The sequence below is a fragment of the Paramormyrops kingsleyae genome, chromosome 19, assembly GCF_048594095.1.
Source record: "Paramormyrops kingsleyae isolate MSU_618 chromosome 19, PKINGS_0.4, whole genome shotgun sequence".
Classification (NCBI taxonomy): domain Eukaryota; kingdom Metazoa; phylum Chordata; class Actinopteri; order Osteoglossiformes; family Mormyridae; genus Paramormyrops; species Paramormyrops kingsleyae.
In genome coordinates, this window is record NC_132815.1 from 14,966,539 (window position 1) to 14,985,609 (window position 19,071).

General features: G+C 45.3%; 1 protein-coding gene across 5 annotated transcripts in view; it reads right to left on the reverse strand.

Annotated features, from left to right (window-relative positions):
- Window positions 1–19,071, reverse strand: part of LOC111851525 (DNA (cytosine-5)-methyltransferase 3A) — a 112,349-nt gene that overhangs the window by 45,082 nt on the left and 48,196 nt on the right. For all 5 annotated transcript variants that reach the window (XM_023826533.2, XM_023826532.2, XM_023826529.2 and 2 more), the window contains one exon: window positions 1,476–1,522. In XM_023826533.2, the coding sequence (XP_023682301.1) occupies window positions 1,476–1,522 (47 nt within the window). The remainder of the gene's footprint in view (window positions 1–1,475; window positions 1,523–19,071) is intronic.

The following is a 19,071-nucleotide window of genomic DNA, read 5'->3' on the forward strand; positions in this document are numbered from 1 at the left end:
ATATGTGATTTATGTCAGTGTGGCAACAGTTACAGTGTAAAAAGCACTCTGCAAACACAGAGAACCTGATGGAGTGGCTCTAGGGAGGCAGCAATAAAAAGCTGGCGATGTAGAAATGCATAATTAAAAACAGAGTGACATTATAACCAAGTAATTCAGTCTTAAAGAGACATAGAGTTTAATTAACTCTAAAAATTACAGCACAAGTAGAACAAAGCCTTTGCAAAGACTCTGGATCTAAATTATTATATTTAAGGCTTTCGTTTTCTGAAACTTGTTAGAGAAAGGGGATATTTACGTTACTTTAGGCTGAAGATAAAACACAAAGGACACATTGTTCGACACGGACATGGTTATCGGCCATCATGTCCATTATATTATTATGCTGTATTCTATTAACTTGACCTCAGCGTGTGCTCCACCTGGGGTAAACAACATGGCAGTCATTTAACCAGCTGCCGAAATCAACACCGGTTCATGATTAACTGAAGAGAGAGTTCCAGTCCATTAACACTCGTTTCCTGCCTTTTTAAGATATAATTTTAATGAAAATATACTCAAGAGCAGACTTACTTAGACCATTTCTTATCTCCCTTAATGCATATGTGCAAAATGAATAACTCGTCAAGACCAGAAACCTTTGGTCATGAAGAAAATGCCAATGTTAGACTAAAATCTTCTTATAAGCTGACAGTTTCACATGGTGGAGGGTAACTGCCTTCGGGCAGCAGTGAAGACGACAGTGATCTACTGAAAAAGAGAGGGAGTAGCAGAGAATCCCTCAGGCCTAGAACGTTCTCAGCAAACAGGAGACTAAGGAACCCTCATGGAGCTATCAACACGCAGGCAAGGGAAAGGTCTTTAAAAAATTATGTGTGTCCGACAGAGACAAATTAGAGCTTCGAAATAACTTATTACAGAGGAGGAGAGAAAAGTTTAGGTAAGAAGGTTGTTGCGTTTAGAAAGTGACATGATTACAGTCGAGCTTGGATCAGATCAGATCGAGTAAACATTCTCCAGTGAATACAGCAGAACAATAATGATCTGCATTCGTCTGAAAACAAGCCTGCAGCCCTTTCAAATGAGGAAACAGACCAAGGTGTCGCAGATAAGGAGCGCAGACGCTAAATACAGGCATGGGTGCCGTGAGTCGTCGTGATCCCAACCAAAGATAATCTGCTTGTGGTGCCAAACAAGAGCAAGAGATGCATGAACATTCTTTCAGGGAACAGTCAGCTCTGAAGTGCCAAACTGTTGCCGGCTGAGGGACGTTTTGGTCTGTTGGTACCAGATGTAAGAGGCTGCAGGGATCATTTAAGTCTGACGAGATACTAATGAATTAAATAGACAAAACGAGTAGGTACGATTATTTGGACTGAGTGGTAGCAATATGAATAAATCTAGCAACAGGACATTAACAGAGTCTGTCCAGAAGGTCTAGCCATATGGGACTTGCAGTAAAACTCATCCCTTACCTCCATCTGGCCTGCACCACCGCTGACCTCTTCCCTCATCTCCACATCTGAAAGAGAACAAAAGAGTCAAGAAAGTGTGACATGACAAGGCAATCATCTGATCAACAGGGTCTGGAGCAGCGGCCCAGTCACAGCATGAGATAATGAACAACACACTCCAGGAAAACTGGGACCAGCACAAAAGAACTGCAGGTGAATGAATATATGTTACAGAACCAATGAGGAGCTATTTCAACCTCCACGGTATAGCAGAGATGGGAACAAATCATTCCTTGGCGAGTCAGAGTCAATGCTCGAGTCAAAACATTGCAGTCCGAGTCAAGTCTCGCGTCATTTGCCCTCAGATCCAAGTTGAGTTCAAGTCTTTCCATCATTTTTGCTGTTAAGTCACATCAGATTTGTGACTCAAGTCCAAGTTGAGCTATGAGTCATGTAACTTGAGTTCCTACACGTGTCAATATATTTTACCTTCAGTGATTAAAACTTGCTGCAGCAAAAACTCGCCACAGTCCATCACAGGATATGTTCTTTATATATTAGAGGTCCTTACAATTTTTACATAAGTGTGTTTGCAAAGAGCGATCTTTCCAACAAACTATCTCTGTGCGTTCAGCCAACTGAAATTGCAGACAGCAGAGACTTAATATACATTGAAAATATAACATTTAAGTAATGGTATCCAGAGGGAAGACTATAATATCACCTTCTCGAGTCATATGGTCAAAGTTGGGTCCAAGTATCGAGTCATTTACCCTCAAGTCCATGTCTATCCATTAGTTTTGTCAAGTCGAGTCATCAAATTTGTCACTTAGTAGTCGAGAGTCAGTGACTTGAATCCCCACCTCTACAGTGCGGCACCCACCTGGATGATACAACGGCAGACATTCTGCACCAGTAAGCTCACTACACAGTAGCTAAGGTGGTGAAGGGGCAGGAGAAAATTCACCAATTAGATGATTAGAAGACCAGATTTTAAAAGTGCCACAGAGGACAACTTTCGCCAGGACATCAGGGAACCACCTCTGCTCTTTTGAAAGATGCCCAGGGATCTTTTATGACCTCATCCAAAAGACAGAGCCATTTTTACAGCACAGTGGGCTAACCGGTTGGCCACACCAACACCTCTTCCAACAGCAACCCAACGTTCCTAGTTGGTCTCCCAGCCGAGTACCAGCCAGGCCCAAAGCTGCTGAGCTTCACATGGATTTCCTAGCCTGACCTGCAGGTGGTCCAGCCGCTGGCCCTGTTACTCATCTAAAAGCACAAGCACTCTCTGGAATAACAGTAATAGCAGCCAAACACACCTCAGTAAGAGTAGATAAACCAGCCACATAATTTACAATATTAACGCTGTTTATGTTTTCTGTGTAAGTTCCAGGAAGTGCACACTGTGTGTTTACTGTGGCAAACATGTTTTACAGACCACATTCTGATGTTGGACAGGTTTAAACCACTCAAATTCACCATGTCTGTTTTCAGATTCACAGACCTACATTTAAAACCAAACCCAAGGTAGGATAAGCTCTCAGGCCGTAAGGTACAGAAGTCACAGGTTCATCTACAGATACATCTACAGATAGACAGAGATGTCAGCTTAGTTAGTCTGATAATATGTTATTTTTTTTAACTGTCACAACCCAGCTAACAGTGTTCTGAGGACTGTGGTCAGGCTCAGCTCAATTTTGCAGTGAGATGGTTTAAAAGTTAGCTTCTATATAGTGTGTTTATGTTTTTCCATTAACTTCCAAAGGTCAGCTTGTTTTCAGAGAATACCTTTCAGATACAGCTGCAAAGACAGCCTACATGGTCAGATGGGGCCTTTGATCTGTGCCTCACCATTAAAAACAAGCTGCTTAATCAGATTCAAACTATCACCCAAAAATTCCCCAAGTCATCTAGTAAACATAGATCAGAAAAATTGCACTGCCTGTTTTGCATAAAAATGGGCAGTTCTGTCTGCTCCTTTCCAAAAAGTCCAGGGCAATCACGACGCTCAAATCACAGAGAACAGCCAACCATCCAGACCTAAGAAAAGTGGGTCATTAGAAATTCATCATTTGTGTGCAATAAGGGGTGTGCAAGGGAAGAAAAGGGAACAGAGAATAGAGGGAGGCTGCGAGAAAGAGACAGACAGAGGGAGGGAGGGGGAATCAGAGACAGTGGAAGATAGGGATGGAGGGAACTAGAAGGAGATAGGGAAAGAGAAAGAGAAACAGAGACAGTGAGAGAGAGAGAGAGAGAGAGAGAGAGAGAGTGAGAGAGAGACCTGTTTCTTTGGTGCAGCTGACAGACCATCAGGGAAAACAAACCCTGAATGACTGCAGTGCACTCACAGTCCCGAAAGGTGCATTAGTATCACCCAGGAGCCAGACTTACGCCGGCACTTACAAACACCTCCTCTCAACTTCTACTGTAAGTGCAGAGAGAGCTAGCATTGTCGAACAGAGGAGTCTGCTTAGAACAGAAGCTCACACTCTGCTGAATTAAAGCCTGATATGCACACTGATGACTAAGTTACAGCATACTGCAGTCTGAACAATGACGTTCCATTAAAGTGTCATGCTAAACCTTTCCTCAAGCAGTCAGCCTAAGAAAAGTGGGTTTATTAATTTTACTAGCTCATGCCAGCTTTGATGATTTTGGTTACAAATGTAATGCATTAAGCATAAAAATGTTAAACTACTGTTTCATTGTGAAGACCTATGACTCTCTAAGAGCAGCTGTGATGTGTACTGGACTTCTGATGGTGCCTCCTCACAAAAGCAAGCAGCTCTCATTGATGCTTCTGCTTCCTCAAAGGACCAGAAAAAGCCAACAAGCTAAAAAAAATATCACCAGGGCCCCGGAGCCCTTTCTGTCTGCCCGGAAGGATGTTCCATCTCTCTAAGGGTACAGAGAATAGCGCCAGACACCTTAAAACACTGAGAATGCGCAAAGACAGAAAAAGGGCAAGAGAGCCCTTTAACACAGGCACAGCTTTAAAACATGCTAGACTCTGCTCAGAGCCCTTTAACACAGGCACAGCTTTAAAACATGCTAGACTTTGCTCAGAGCCCTTTAACACAGATACAGCTATAAAACATGCTAGACTTTGCTCAGAGCCCTTTAACACAGATACAGCTATAAAACATGCTAGACTTTGCTCAGAGCCCTTTAACACAGACACAGCTTTAAAACATGCTAGACTCTGCTCAGAGCCCTTTAACACAGATACAGCTATAAAACATGCTAGACTTTGCTCAGAGCCCTTTAACACAGGCACAGCTTTAAAACATGCTAGACTCTGCTCAGAGCCCTTTAACACAGATACAGCTATAAAACATGCTAGACTTTGCTCAGAGCCCTTTAACACAGGCACAGCTTTAAAACATGCTAGACTCTGCTCAGAGCCCTTTAACACAGATACAGCTATAAAACATGCTAGACTCTGCTCAGAGCCCTTTAACACAGATACAGCTATAAAACATGCTAGACTCTGCTCAGAGCCCTTTAACACAGATACAGCTATAAAACATGCTAGACTCTGCTCAGAGCCCTTTAACACAGATACAGCTATAAAACATGCTAGACTCTGCTCAGAGCCCTTTAACACAGGCACAGCTTTAAAACATGCTAGACTCTGCTCAGAGCCCTTTAACACAGGCACAGCTTTAAAACATGCTAGACTCTGCTCAGAGCCCTTTAACACAGATACAGCTATAAAACATGCTAGACTTTGCTCAGAGCCCTTTAACACAGACACAGCTTTAAAACATGCTAGACTCTGCTCAGAGCCCTTTAACACAGATACAGCTATAAAACATGCTAGACTCTGCTCAGAGCCCTTTAACACAGGCACAGCTTTAAAACATGCTAGACTCTGCTCAGAGCCCTTTAACACAGATACAGCTATAAAACATGCTAGACTCTGCTCAGAGCCCTTTAACACAGATACAGCTTTAAAACATGCTAGACTCTGCTCAGAGCCCTTTAACACAGATACAGCTATAAAACATGCTAGACTCTGCTCAGAGCCCTTTAACACAGATACAGCTATAAAACATGCTAGACTCTGCTCAGAGCCCTTTAACACTGATACAGCTATAAAACATGCTAGATTCTGCTCAGAGCCCTTTAACACAGATACAGCTTTAAAACATGCTAGACTCTGCTCAGAGCCCTTTAACACAGACACAGCTATAAAACATGCTAGACTCTGCTCAGAGCCCTTTAACACAGACACAGCTTTAAAACATGCTAGACTCTGCTCAGAGCCCTTTAACACAGACACAGCTTTAAAACATGCTAGACTCTGCTCAGAGCCCTTTAACACAGACACAGCTTTAAAACATGCTAGACCCTGCTCAGAGCCCTTTAACACAGACACAGCTATAAAACATGCTAGACTCTGCTCAGAGCCCTTTAACACAGATACAGCTATAAAACATGCTAGACTCTGCTCAGAGCCCTTTAACACAGACACAGCTTTAAAACATGCTAGACTCTGCTCAGAGCCCTTTAACACAGATACAGCTATAAAACATGCTAGACTTTGCTCAGAGCCCTTTAACACAGACACAGCTTTAAAACATGCTAGACTCTGCTCAGAGCCTTTTAACAGATACAGCTATAAAACATGCTAGACTCTGCTCAGAGCCCTTTAACACAGATACAGCTATAAAACATGCTAGACTTTGCTCAGAGCCCTTTAACACAGACACATCTTTAAAACATGCTAGACTTTGCTCAGAGCCCTTTAACACAGACACAGCTATAAAACATGCTAGACTCTGCTCAGAGCCCTTTAACAGATACAGCTATAAAACATGCTAGACTCTGCTCAGAGCCCTTTAACACAGATACAGCTATAAAACATGGTAAACTCTGCTCAGAGCCCTTTAACACAGATACAGCTATAAAACATGCTAGACTCTGCTCAGAGCCCTTTAACACAGATACAGCTATAAAACATGCTAGACTCTGCTCAGAGCCCTTTAACACAGACACAGCTTTAAAACATGCTAGACTCTGCTCAGAGCCCTTTAACACAGATAGCTATAAAACATGCTAGACTCTGCTCAGAGCCCTTTAACACAGATACAGCTATAAAACATGCTAGACTCTGCTCAGAGCCCTTTAACACAGACACAGCTTTAAAACATGCTAGACTTTGCTCAGAGCCCTTTAACAGATACAGCTATAAAACATGCTAGACTCTGCTCAGAGCCCTTTAACACAGACACAGCTATAAAACATGCTAGACTCTGCTCAGAGCCCTTTAACACAGATACAGCTATAAAACATGCTAGACTCTGCTCAGAGCCCTGTAACACAGACACAGCTATAAAACATGCTAGACTCTGCTCAGAGCCCTTTAACACAGATACAGCTATAAAACATGCTAGACTCTGCTCAGAGCCCTTTAACACAGACACAGCTATAAAACATGCTAGACTCTGCTCAGAGCCCTTTAACACAGATACAGTTATAAAACATGGTAAACTCTGATCAGAGCCCTTTAACACAGACACAGCCTTGCTCAGAGGTCCTTAACACAGAGATAGCTCTGATCAGAGGTCCTTAGGCAATGCTACTTCCTGTGTGTGGAGGTTAAAATTCTGCTTGCAAAGGTTGCTGCATTTGAAAAGGACTTTGATCTACAACAGTAACAAAACATAAAAAAAACCTTCTGTGGCAAAGGAGCTATTTTCAGCAGCAGCGGCGGCCTTTGTCCGGTGATCATCAACTAGGCTGCATCTAAACATTGCTGCGTCGCGGAGCGTTCCACCAAGATGTGTTCACTTGTAAACAGTCTCTCTGTGAACTTGATAAGTCCCTTTCCAGGACATAGTGCGAGTTTCATATTCAGGTGTTTATATTCAAACATGACACACCATAGTGAAAGGAACCAAAGAAAGAGCAGCAGGAATGAAACCTGGCACATTTTTATTCATTTAAATTACTCACTCAATACATTGAAGTAAAAAGGGGAACTGACACAGGCGACCAATATATCTACAGAGTTTAAAGATTCAGACAAGCTGTTTAGAACTCTCCGGCAGTAATTCACTTGAACTGTCCTGCGGTATCATGTAAAATGATCACATGGCACCGGGGATAGAGGCCAAAAGCAGTACAGGTTAAACAAAGATGGGGCCGCACAGAGGCTGCGGGGACCGGGACAGGCCCAGACAGGCTGGAACGGATCTGGATGGTAACCAAGTTAACTTCAGCACATCACAGCATGACCCTGCATCCCTCCTATGAGGCTCAGCTGTCTGTAATTACAGCCCCCCCCCGCTTTTGTGTGACCGCGCTCCTAACACGACCCTGTGTGGCTTGTCTTTGACCAGGCAACGGCAGAGAAAACAGCCTACCCGCAGCACCCCCTTCTCGGGGGGGCATCGGTCCACGGCTTGAACCGCACCATATAAGTAATGGCTTCACGGTCCATGGAGATTGTGAAGAAGGACTCTTGTTTTCCAAGATTTAAAAAAACATGCTCCCACACTAATGGACATACATTCATTAACGGACAAACCGCAGGTAGAGCACATGCCCACGTTAACAAAGAAAGGCGGAACAACACAAGGGAAATGCTGGACTTAGGCCTCTTACGATAATTACGATATCGACAGCACAGGACGGAATTTTAAATCCTGCTCCCACCTGCGCACGCAAGATTCTGTCACAAACCCACCCACTCGTCATATTTTGTTCCACTCCCACCTGCATCTTTTATGTCTCGTCCCACTCGTCGCTCCTGAAGAAGCCTGTCATGTAGTAGTAGCAGTAATAATAATATATTTAATGTGCATTTCTTATACTCAGTGCCCTGTTCACCAACATCAACAAAAGTTACACTGCAATAAAATAACAAAAACATATTTGAGCTTGAGCAATACTTTATTTGAATTCTTTTTGAGGATTGCCATGATGCATTTCTATTCTCGCACTTCTGGATTCAAAAGTGAAAATGTATCTAGTGCCATACTTCACAGGCACTGCCTCCATACACTCTGTGGCAGCGACACGTGAAGATAACGCGTTACTTGAGGCTAAAAGGTTCGTGTTTTTTTTTTTTCTTGACTACTGCATAATTCCAGCTAGAAAGTTTGGAAGAGTAAGTCCAAATGGATTTGGTTCCAAAGCCAGGTTCTACAGCTCCAGTCTGGGAACATTTTGGCTTTAAGCCGAATGGGAGAGGAGGGCCCATTAACGTGAACAAGCCAGTACGTCGACTTTATTTAAAAACAGCGGCAACAAAAAAATGGCAATACAACTAACCTAAAAACTCATCTATAGCATAACCATCCCTTCCAGTTCTCCAAGCTGAGAACAAAAACTGCAGCTGGAATTGGAGATCGGCCATCTCGATATTTGTCTATTAAAGATGCCTTTGCCTGACAAGGCAAATATAAACGTGACAAAGAAAATCTCCCAAACATTCCAGAACTGTACAACAAAATGAAAGATGCCACACAGAAGGAGACCAAAGCCATTTCCCTTTGCTCTGCTACTTCGGATATGACCTCATACATGAGCTTCACCACACATTACATCACTGCTGACTGGACTCTGCAGTCAAAGTGTTTAGAGACCAGATTCATACAGATACACACCCCAAACACATTGCATGGTTTTATTTATTTGGGATATTTTTTTGACATTCCAATTACGATGTCTGAATATTCTTTGGAATTAAAAGTTCATTGTTTTTTGAAAGGGGGTACTTGCTTTATTATGTTATTATAATATCATTATATCAGTGGCATAAAATGACCTTAAAATGACAATAATATTGTGTATAGCAATTATTTCTAGGGTAATATATCATCCAACACAAAGTAGTTTTTGTAACAGGCCTAGCTGGATAATGTGGGGAAAGGCTGAACATCCCAAGCAAAAGGCTCGGTAAGCACATGGTAACCAAAGCTAAATCCCAGTATGTTCTAGGGGTTGCACAGACTAGTCCACAACTTGACTTTACTGCTTGGTGATGATGCGTTAAGCTTGATGCTGCCTAGTCGCTCCTCGTGTGACTATGACACAAACAGCATGGACTCCTCACAGAATATCAGTTACGCGTGGGGAGAAGAGCAAAAATTTAGCAGATCGAAATATCTTTGCACCATAATTACATGTAATGCTTTAATGAATATACCTTTTTGCTTGTGTGTCCATATCTCTGCCTCAGGAATGAAGTACGATGTACTTTTGCCTAATATCACCGATATTAGGGGTGAAACTTGCCAGCGCTTATTAGTGGAATAACATTACATCATTTTTCATTCTGTGGAGATTCTGGGCAGATTCAATAATGAATGATAAACATGTCACAGGTCATATAAATAAAATATAAATAAAAGAGCTATGCCCCATTTTGATCACGATCGATCCTCCCAATAACTAACAAATAATTAACAAAATACTGTTCCATTATTTTTTGGGTGGCAGTGTAGTTTCATATGAAACAACAGTTCCTGTTGTGTGGTGGGAAAGCAACACAGGAAAGTGGCCTGGAGCTGCGAGAGATGACCCAGGAACTTGGAAGCTGAAGCACCTTATGGGGGGGTAAACAAAACTCACACGTGTTACACTGACATTTTACTCTTTTCGCACTTACATGGAAGTTGTAGCAAGTGTTACTGTTGTATAAATTGTTGCTGCTGAAGGTGCAACCTTGTTGTTTCTACTTGCTTCTGTTTCACATAAAAGATGAGCTATCTGCTGTCAGCAAATGCATGAAGTTTTGTAAATACAGATTGTGGCTTGACGTCATCAGTGATTAGTCGACGGCGATTCGACTTTTGTGTCATAACTGGTGACTTAAAAAAAAAATCAAGTCGTGCAACCCTAATCATGTTCCAATTCCCCACGGTACCAAGCTGTTTCCAAAAGCTACCTCCTGCCAAGTTCTGTGATTCCACATAGTACTGAGCTGTTTTCAAAGCCAACTCCCACTATGTTCTGCTTTTCCACATGGTACCGAACTGTTTCCAAAGCTAACTCCTACCATGTTCCTCAATTCCACATTGTACCAAGCTGTTTCCAAAGCTAACTCCTACCATGTTATGCAATTCCACATGGTTCTGTTTCCAAAGCTAACTCCTGCCATGTTCTGCGATTCCATAAGGTACCGAGATGTTTCCAAAGCTAACTCTCACCACGTTCTGCGATTCCACACGATACCAAGCTGTTTCCAAAGCTAACTCCTGCCATGTTCTGTGATTCAATAAGGTACCAAGCTGTTTCCAAAGCTAACACCCACCAAGTACTGCAATTGCACACAGTACTGAGCCGTTTCCAGAGCTAACACCTGCTATTTTTTTACGATTCCATGTGGTACCAAGCTGTTTCCAAAGCTAACTCCTGCTATGTTCTGTATTTCCATAAGGTACTGAGCTGTTTCCAAAGCTAACACCTGCTATGTTTTACGATTCCACATAGTACCAAGCTGTTTCCAAAGCTAACTCCCGCCATGTTCTGCATTTCCATAAGGTACTGAGCTGTTTCCAAAGCTAACACCTGCTATGTTTTCTGATTCCATGTGGTACCGAGCCGTTTCCAAAGCTAACACCTGCTATGTTTTACGATTCCACATAGTACCGAGCTGTTTCCAAAGCTAACTCCCGCCATGTTCTGCATTTCCATAAGGTACTGAGCTGTTTCCAAAGCTAACACCTGCTATGTTTTACGATTCCACATAGTACCAAGCTGTTTCCAAAGCTAACTCCTGCTATGTTTTACGATTCCACATAGTACCAAGCTGTTTCCAAAGCTAACTCCTGCTATGTTTTACGATTCCACATAGTACCAAGCTGTTTCCAAAGCTAACTCCGCCCACGTTCTGCTATTCCACATAGTACTGAGCTGTTTCCAAAGCTAACACCTGCTATGTTTTCTGATTCCATGTGTTACCAAGCTGTTTCCAAAGCCAAGTTCTGCCATGTTCTGAGATTACACATGGTACCGAGCCGGTTCCAGTGTTATCTCCTGCCATGTTCTGAGATTACACATGGTACCGAGCTGTTTCCAGTGTTATCTCCTGCCATGTTCTGAGATTACACATGGTACTGAGCTGTTTCCAGTGTTATCTCCTACCATGTTCTGAGATTACACATGGTACCGAGCTGTTTCCAGTGTTATCTCCTGCCATGTTCTTCGATTCCATATAGTACCAAACTGTTTCCAAAGCTAACTCCTGCTATGTTCTGCGTTTCCATAAGGTACCAAACTGTTTCAAAAGCTAAATCCCGCCACGTTTTACGATTCCTCACAGTACCAAGCTGTTTCCAAAGCAAACTTCTGCCACGTTCTGCAATTCCACACGGTACCAAACTGTTTCCAAAGTTAACTCAAGCCATGTTCTGATTCCACATAGTACTGAGCGGTTTCCAAAGCTAACTCCCGCCACGTTCTGCGATTCCACACAGTACGAATGGTGGGCTCACAAGCTATGCTGAAGAAGATTGCAGCATGTGAACCAAACCTCTAAAACAGTAGAAAACAGGAAATTCATCTGGTGCAAATATCAGCTTACATTACACAATGTTATAAGATGCAAAGAAAGTTGACTGTTGGCCCCCTGGGGTGATGAACATGCTTCTTAATTACTGAACAAATGACAGATGCACTTAATTCACCTGCGTCACTGCAGCTGCCATTTTCCTGCAGTATGAAATGATGCACAGGCGTGTCTTTGTACACAATAGATGAGGGTTTGGCTGCATTTGTCAGCTCAGATGTTAGGCTGTCAGACTGCACCCACACAGTCCTGAAATAGCACATCATTAACCCATAGCCAAAAGGCCGCCATCCCCCGGAAGAGCCTCTTATTTTTGGAACACGACCAGCACATTTCTTATACTGCTCCTGCTTCTCTGCTCGCTTAGCTAAAGGACAAAGGGCCACCAGGAAGCCTTTTGTAAGGCGTCTGCCTGCATGTCAGGAGGCCTATTTTCCTCTCTTCAAACGCAGCGTCGAGGCACCAGAGCAGTTATTTATCTTGACAGCAGGCACCCAGCTTTCAGACCTCACCTGATTTTGCTTTAGGATTACTGCCCACGGGAAACTAGCAGCTCAGGCCTGGATCACATGACACTCTGGGTCTGTTACAACCATTTTGGCCCTTCTATTTCTCTGTTTAGAGCCACAATCCATCTAAATGATGCATAGTTCAGTGGTGCAGCCCCGCGGTTACAGCCCAAAAGGGGCAGAAATATCAGCACGCTGCTTCGACCGACTAAAGCCTCCCCACAGGCGGCAGATCAGCTGGAATTGGCCTCACTCGAGTCCTCCGTTTTGACATGAGCTTGGCACCTCCTTAAAGCTGGGAAAGGTCCAGTGAAGCAAAATGTTAGGAGATTCTGTCAGCAGCAAGGGCTAAAGGAAATAATGACAATGGGAAAGTTACAGGGGCGCAGCAGCCCCCCGCAGTCGGGGTGGAAGGCTAGCAGGATGGCAGCCACTGTGAAAATCACCCCAATCTTGAACAGGACAGGAGGCTTTTCTGCATGTATCTACATAAAGCAATTAATCAACACAGTAAACAGGTTCTCTGCCTGAGACCTGAGACTGTGAAGTTGGCAGTGAGGTGGAAGGGCCTCGTACAGGCAGCATCAGGCATGAATGAGTGGGGCCTGTGGGGGTGGTATTACTGCCACTCAGAAGGTCAGGTTGCTCTGCCTGTGATTGGAAGGTTGCTGGTTCAACTCCCATAGTCAGTAGAGTGATTTCACCATCGGAGCCTTGAGCACGGCTCTAAACCTACAACTGCTCCATGGAACTTCCTGACCCCCGGCTTTCACAATCATATGCATGTCACTTTGGAGAAAAGTGTCTGCTAAAAACGCAAGTTGCAAGCCTCAAGAAAGAGCTGAGTGGGGAGGATGTGTGTAGGGTGACAGCCGCCAACATGTGGAAAGATCACATGTGCAGTGGCATGAGAAAGCAGGAGCCAATCAGGCACCAATTTAACCACTGAATGACCAATCACAACAGATCAATGGATATTAGGAGAAGACAATGGCCTGGATAATTTACGGATGTTACTGACATTCAGCAGAGCAAATTAACATAAAATACACCAAGCACTTCAGATTAAATGACCTCAAACCGACTTGCTGCACTAATTTCCATAGTGTCACCACAGCTATATGACTGGAAAACAGAACAGAACAGAACAGAACAGAACAGAACAGAACAGAACACCCCCAGGAGGCAGGAAACACTGGTGACTCATGGATTTGAACTCTGAATCACTTTTCCTATTTTATTTCGGTGCAGACCCTCTTTTTCCAGAAATTCATCAATCTATTGCCTACAGCATAGACATTATAGTCCAGGACATCTGAAAAGTTCACCATATCCTTATTCAAATGAGGACTTCAATCAGCAATCTTCAGAAGGAACTTAATATATACATCTATTTACTTGTATTTAATGGGGAACTAAGCAATTGGTTCTGTGCCATATTTAAACTGGCACATCTAGTTGGACACTTGTACACATGGCGTCAGGACCAGCCCCGGCCCTATCTGTCATTTCCCCGTTTGGCCAGCTGGTGTCGCTGGCCATCCCGTTCCGTATTGCCCCTGTTGTTTCCCTTGGTTTAGCACCTTTTTAGTTCTTATGGTTTTTCCCCTGTTCCCTGGGCTGCCCTATGCTTTACTTGGCTAAGCATGGGAGTGAGAACCAGGCTCCCCTACTGCCATTGCTTTGTGACTAACCCACGACTTTCTTAGACATTTCGAATTTTGTTTTCCCCTTGTTAGCTGTTATTCTGATGGTACTTGTGTTTGTGCCGTTGTTAGTTTTTCCTGCTTGTATTTAGCTTTATTGTCATGTCCTATTTCTCCTTGTGTTTGATTTTTCAGTCCTTAATGATTCTTACTTATCCTCACCTGTTCCTTGTTCGTAGTTTCTAATGTTTGGTACATTGTAATTGCTCACACCTGTTCCTTGTTACTAGTCTGCAGTGTTTGGTTCATTGTAATAGTTCACACCTGCCCCTTGTTCCGCTTTCATTATCAGTGTATATATGTGCCTTTCCTTGCCCTGATTTCTCAGTTAGTCATTGTATGTACTGCACTGTGTTTGGTCCTGCGTGGTTCCTGAACCTGTTTGGTTAGTCATTAAAAAACCCCTTGTTGTCAGCAAGCCTTCCATCGTACTAAGCCACAGCACATTAAACATTTACTGACTGCAATCTGTATTGATTCGCATTACTTTTCATTATTTATTTATTTTCATTATTCTTATTTTTAAAGTGTATGTTCTGTGGTGTCTGTGAATGTATTTCCTAGTACATGCAAGTGTACCTGGCCAACCAAGTGAATTCCGATTTAATAGCCAATAATCACCCAAGATGTATCATGAAAAATTATTAGACCAAAGAGACAGTTCAGATAAATTCAGACGTTAAAAAGAATTTGCCCCAAAAAGCCCTTCCTGGGTTTTGTTTTACTGTTGCCCAATCTGTCCATCACCAAGTCCATCACCACCATCAGGGAACAAGGCTGTACATAACTCTTACTGTTTGGCCACATATTTTAACATCTTTACGAGATCTTAATGAGGACACAATTAATATGCTACAGAAAACAGTCGTTTTCGGGACTGCTGCCTTTAAAGCAGGCTGGTGGTCATTAAAGCGTAACCATCTGCTTCCCAATTCACCACCTTTTCATGTATGACTTTAATTTTGCTTAACAGTTCAACTCGCGTTCCTACTTTAACCAATCCAATATCTAGGCATCCCATAATACGAGGCTTACTAGCCAAGGCTGACTCTGCTGTGCTCTTATATAATGAATTTGTTTTAATTAGGTGATAAGTTGTTACCAATAAGTATGGAAGACACACAAACAAACATAAATTAATTTATATATTTAGTCAGTATACACAAACAGAAACACATGCATGTGGCAGCAAATTCATTTCTGCTTTAGACTTAAATCACAGTGTGATTATTATTGTGATTGTGATTAGGGCCAGAGCCCGGCACACGCAGGGTTAAAAACTGTAAGAGCCAATGAATGTAGCTCACATGTCACCACACAAAGTCCACTAAAATGGGGGCACAAGCTGTGCCAAAGTCCAAGCAGGGACCAGGGCTCCCATGTTCCGTAGACCTGAACCGTGACCCTTGGCTCCGCTGTGTTTTTCGGGATCCGTCCCCACGACGGCACGGAGCAAGGGCCCTGCTGCAGGAAGCCCCGCCTCGAACCCAACCCTCCCCAGGCACCGTGCTGCTGCAGCTCCTTACTACAGCACAATGGGAATGAGTTACTAAATAGCCAGTCCATGAGCTAAAGGCATTCTGTCCTTTTCCCTCCAGCTGCCAAGGTCACTGGGTTTGCAGGCAGGGTTGGGTTGCATTCCCCCGCTGAGAGCCACATGCCAACTGACTCTGAGCCAGATCTCATGCTCTCCTGCGAGCGCCACCGAGGGTATGGTTCCGCCACGTGAGTGGGGCCCCAGCCAGCAGGGGCCTCTGCGGGGCCCCCAAACCGAGCACCAGCATTGTGAGGTGCCGATGGGGGAAGGTGGGGGGGGGGCATGCGGTTAGGGGCCGGGAAGATAGGGAGTGGGAAAGCAGAACGACCTGGACTCTGTCGAAATCTTGTTGCGTAAGCTTAGGAACTGCGAATCGGTGCAAGATGCTTCATTTACGGCTGTGAGGCACAGAGGAATGGCCTCGTGCGGCCCCCACCCCCCTGGCTGGCCCCTGCCACAGCCTCTAACTGCCATGGCTGCGGGCAGGCAGACACGCAGACAGGAAGACGGCCCTCCTCTCTTACAATGGCTCTCGCCGGCCTGTGCCAGGGACACCTGATAGCGCCAGCGGGTTGGGGGCCCCCGGGACCGCGGCCCATCCTGTTTGCAGCACTGTGCCTCACCCCCACCCCCCCCACCTCCGAAACAGGGGCTACTCATGAGGCACGGGGGGGAGGGTAGGGGAAGGCTGCCAAGGCGTATTGGAACGGGCGTTAGCACTGAGCCAGACCGCCGCGCAGGCCCTGCAAACCCTATACAGCCGGCGGAGATGGCGGGTCGGCACTGACTGCAGGTCCTCACCAGGATCCACGCCGAAGCCTTACAAGGGTTAAGAAAGCCAATGTTGCTCAGGCAACAATGGCGGGTGTCCACGAATGGAAAAAAAGCAACTCACAAGCTTCGTTCCTAATGCTCTTCGTAAGTGAGACAGGATCTCTGGTACAGTGCCGCTTCTGAGGAGGCCTGCCAGCCACGGCATGCGGAACCGGGGCCTCCTAAGTGCGGCAAAGGACGTGCCAGAGAGCAGAGAGGAAATGTACCAGCAAGCAGAACACGGTGCTGCGGATGGCTGCAGGCTGAACTGCCTCCGCCCCGCCTCTGCGGCCCCGCCTCTGCGGCCCCGCCTCTGCGGCCCCGCCTCCGCGGCCCCGCCTCCGCGGCCCCGCCTCCGCGGCCCTGCCTCCATGCCTTGGTCCGTCTTCACATCCGACTCTATACCACGCCCCTTACCCCAGCCCTATCCAGCCCCCACTAATAAACAAACTGAACACTGAAGAGAACAAGTTACCCACCGGACCCATATAACCCCCCCTCACCCCCAGCAGGTTGCCAGGTGACACGAACCCACTCAGTACAGTACCCAAGGTGGCGGCCTGCTTATCCTTTCATTCCCTGGGTGGGGTAACTGATCTCTTTAATGTCCAGTTTAGGAAAATCAGGGCCACATATTTATCTACGGCCTTCTGTGATCTCGCTTACCCTTTGTTGCCATTCTGCTTGGCCGGCGGACACTAACGGGTAGCGTATGCTGCATTTGGAGCAGGGAGCAGGGAGCCCCCCCCCCCAGCTGTCACCCGGGAAGTCACAGTCCCGCCACACGAATGACCCCTTAAGCGTGTACTTTATTTGCACGCTCATGCACACACGTCGTTCTTATGACGGGAACGGCAGAAGGTTTCACTGCGTTGGCACTGAACTTGGAGGGTCACTAACGTGAGCGCCAACATGAAACCCCCGCGGTGCAGGTATGCGCAAGTGTGTCCATCCCCCCCCCCCCCAAACACTCCATTAACACTTTAAATGAACCTGAACAGGATTTTTATTTATACACAGAGACAGGTGGCGCTATGACTCAAACGTACATGCACAGAGGCGGGTAGACAGACGGTTTTCCAGTAAAAATTACACCTGGGGGGGTAAGGGGGCGTGAACATTCACACACATCTATTTTTGTTCGAGCTAAAGGAATCTGCTCATTTGGATGTAAAAGTGTCAAGATGCACATTTGTCTTCGTGATTAAACAAAGATGCCACATTAACACGCTAAACAGTCAACAATCGCCCGTCCTCCCTGCCCCCAGCGGCACTCTGAGGTCCATCTGTTGTCTGTAGCTCTCAGTAATGTTCTCGCACATTCCTGACCCCCACCCACAGGTGCGAGCTACTCAGCTAAAGTGGGCCCAGTTGGCCAGAACCACCGCCCGAGCCTCCCACCCCCACCAGATTCCCAGCATGCCTAGGGGCCGCGTTCCCGGCGGACCCGCCAGTGCTCCTCCTCAGCAGGCCTGTCCCCCACCTGTGCCCAAAGCATGAGCAGGGACTGACGCGCAGTGAGTCTCACTCCATTTAACTCTTCATTTACTCTGGCTCTAACTGTAAAACACCCCTTGGAGTTTTTCAGTTTATCTGCGGTCGGAACACCAGTGAAATCCCAGAAGAATCCATAAAGATAAACAATAGCCATCACATGATAAAACCTTAATACTTTAATCCTGCAGCACATTCTAAGATCTTCTTCCTCTTCCACCCATCAGACAACCTGAATATCATTCAAACCGAAACTATCCTGGTCTCTTTGCCACCTGACTGCCAGCATTCATTAACTGAGCGGACGACCGCACTCTAAAAATATCTGCCCCTGTTAATTTGCAAAGCTAATGAGAGGAAACCACCATGCCAGACTGATTTTAGCGCTGACGTTTCCTACAATAGGTACAACCTTGTCATGAGTTATACTCATAGTACCGCATGACAAAACACAGCATAATTGGACGTCCTGTATGCAGACGGCTGGCTGCTATCGGTCGGGCCCACAGAGACCCATCAGCGTGGCTGAAGGCATTAGGTGACCCAGTTGCTGCATGGGATTTTGGTGGAAGGACGGATGCCATTTGCACCACACTGTACATTCAAAGAGCCAAAGATCAGAGAGAGTCGGTCCCAGCGGCCTGTCTACAGGAGAGCACCAACATCTCGGCACGGCTCCTGGGGCTGGGTCAGACGCCGGCCTGAGAGCCAGCCCCCACGGCACGCCTGTCCCCGTGGATTAGGGCGCCCTTACTGCAGTGCCAGCTGCTGTAATTGGGGTCTTTTTGTGAAACGCCTGTACGTCGGGATTCCTCCAGTGAACCTTAGCTCCGGCTTTCCTTTTTCTCAGTATAACTTGCAGTACTCTAATTTCCTGGAATTTTACAACATACACATTATATTGTTATTTTCACTGTTTTATTCTTTTCTGCTATCACTAATTTTGAGAGTTCACCACCTTTCGTTTCACTGCAGGTTATAGTCTGACCGCAATGGGGGATTTCCTCCAATCACACAGCCATTCAGGCTC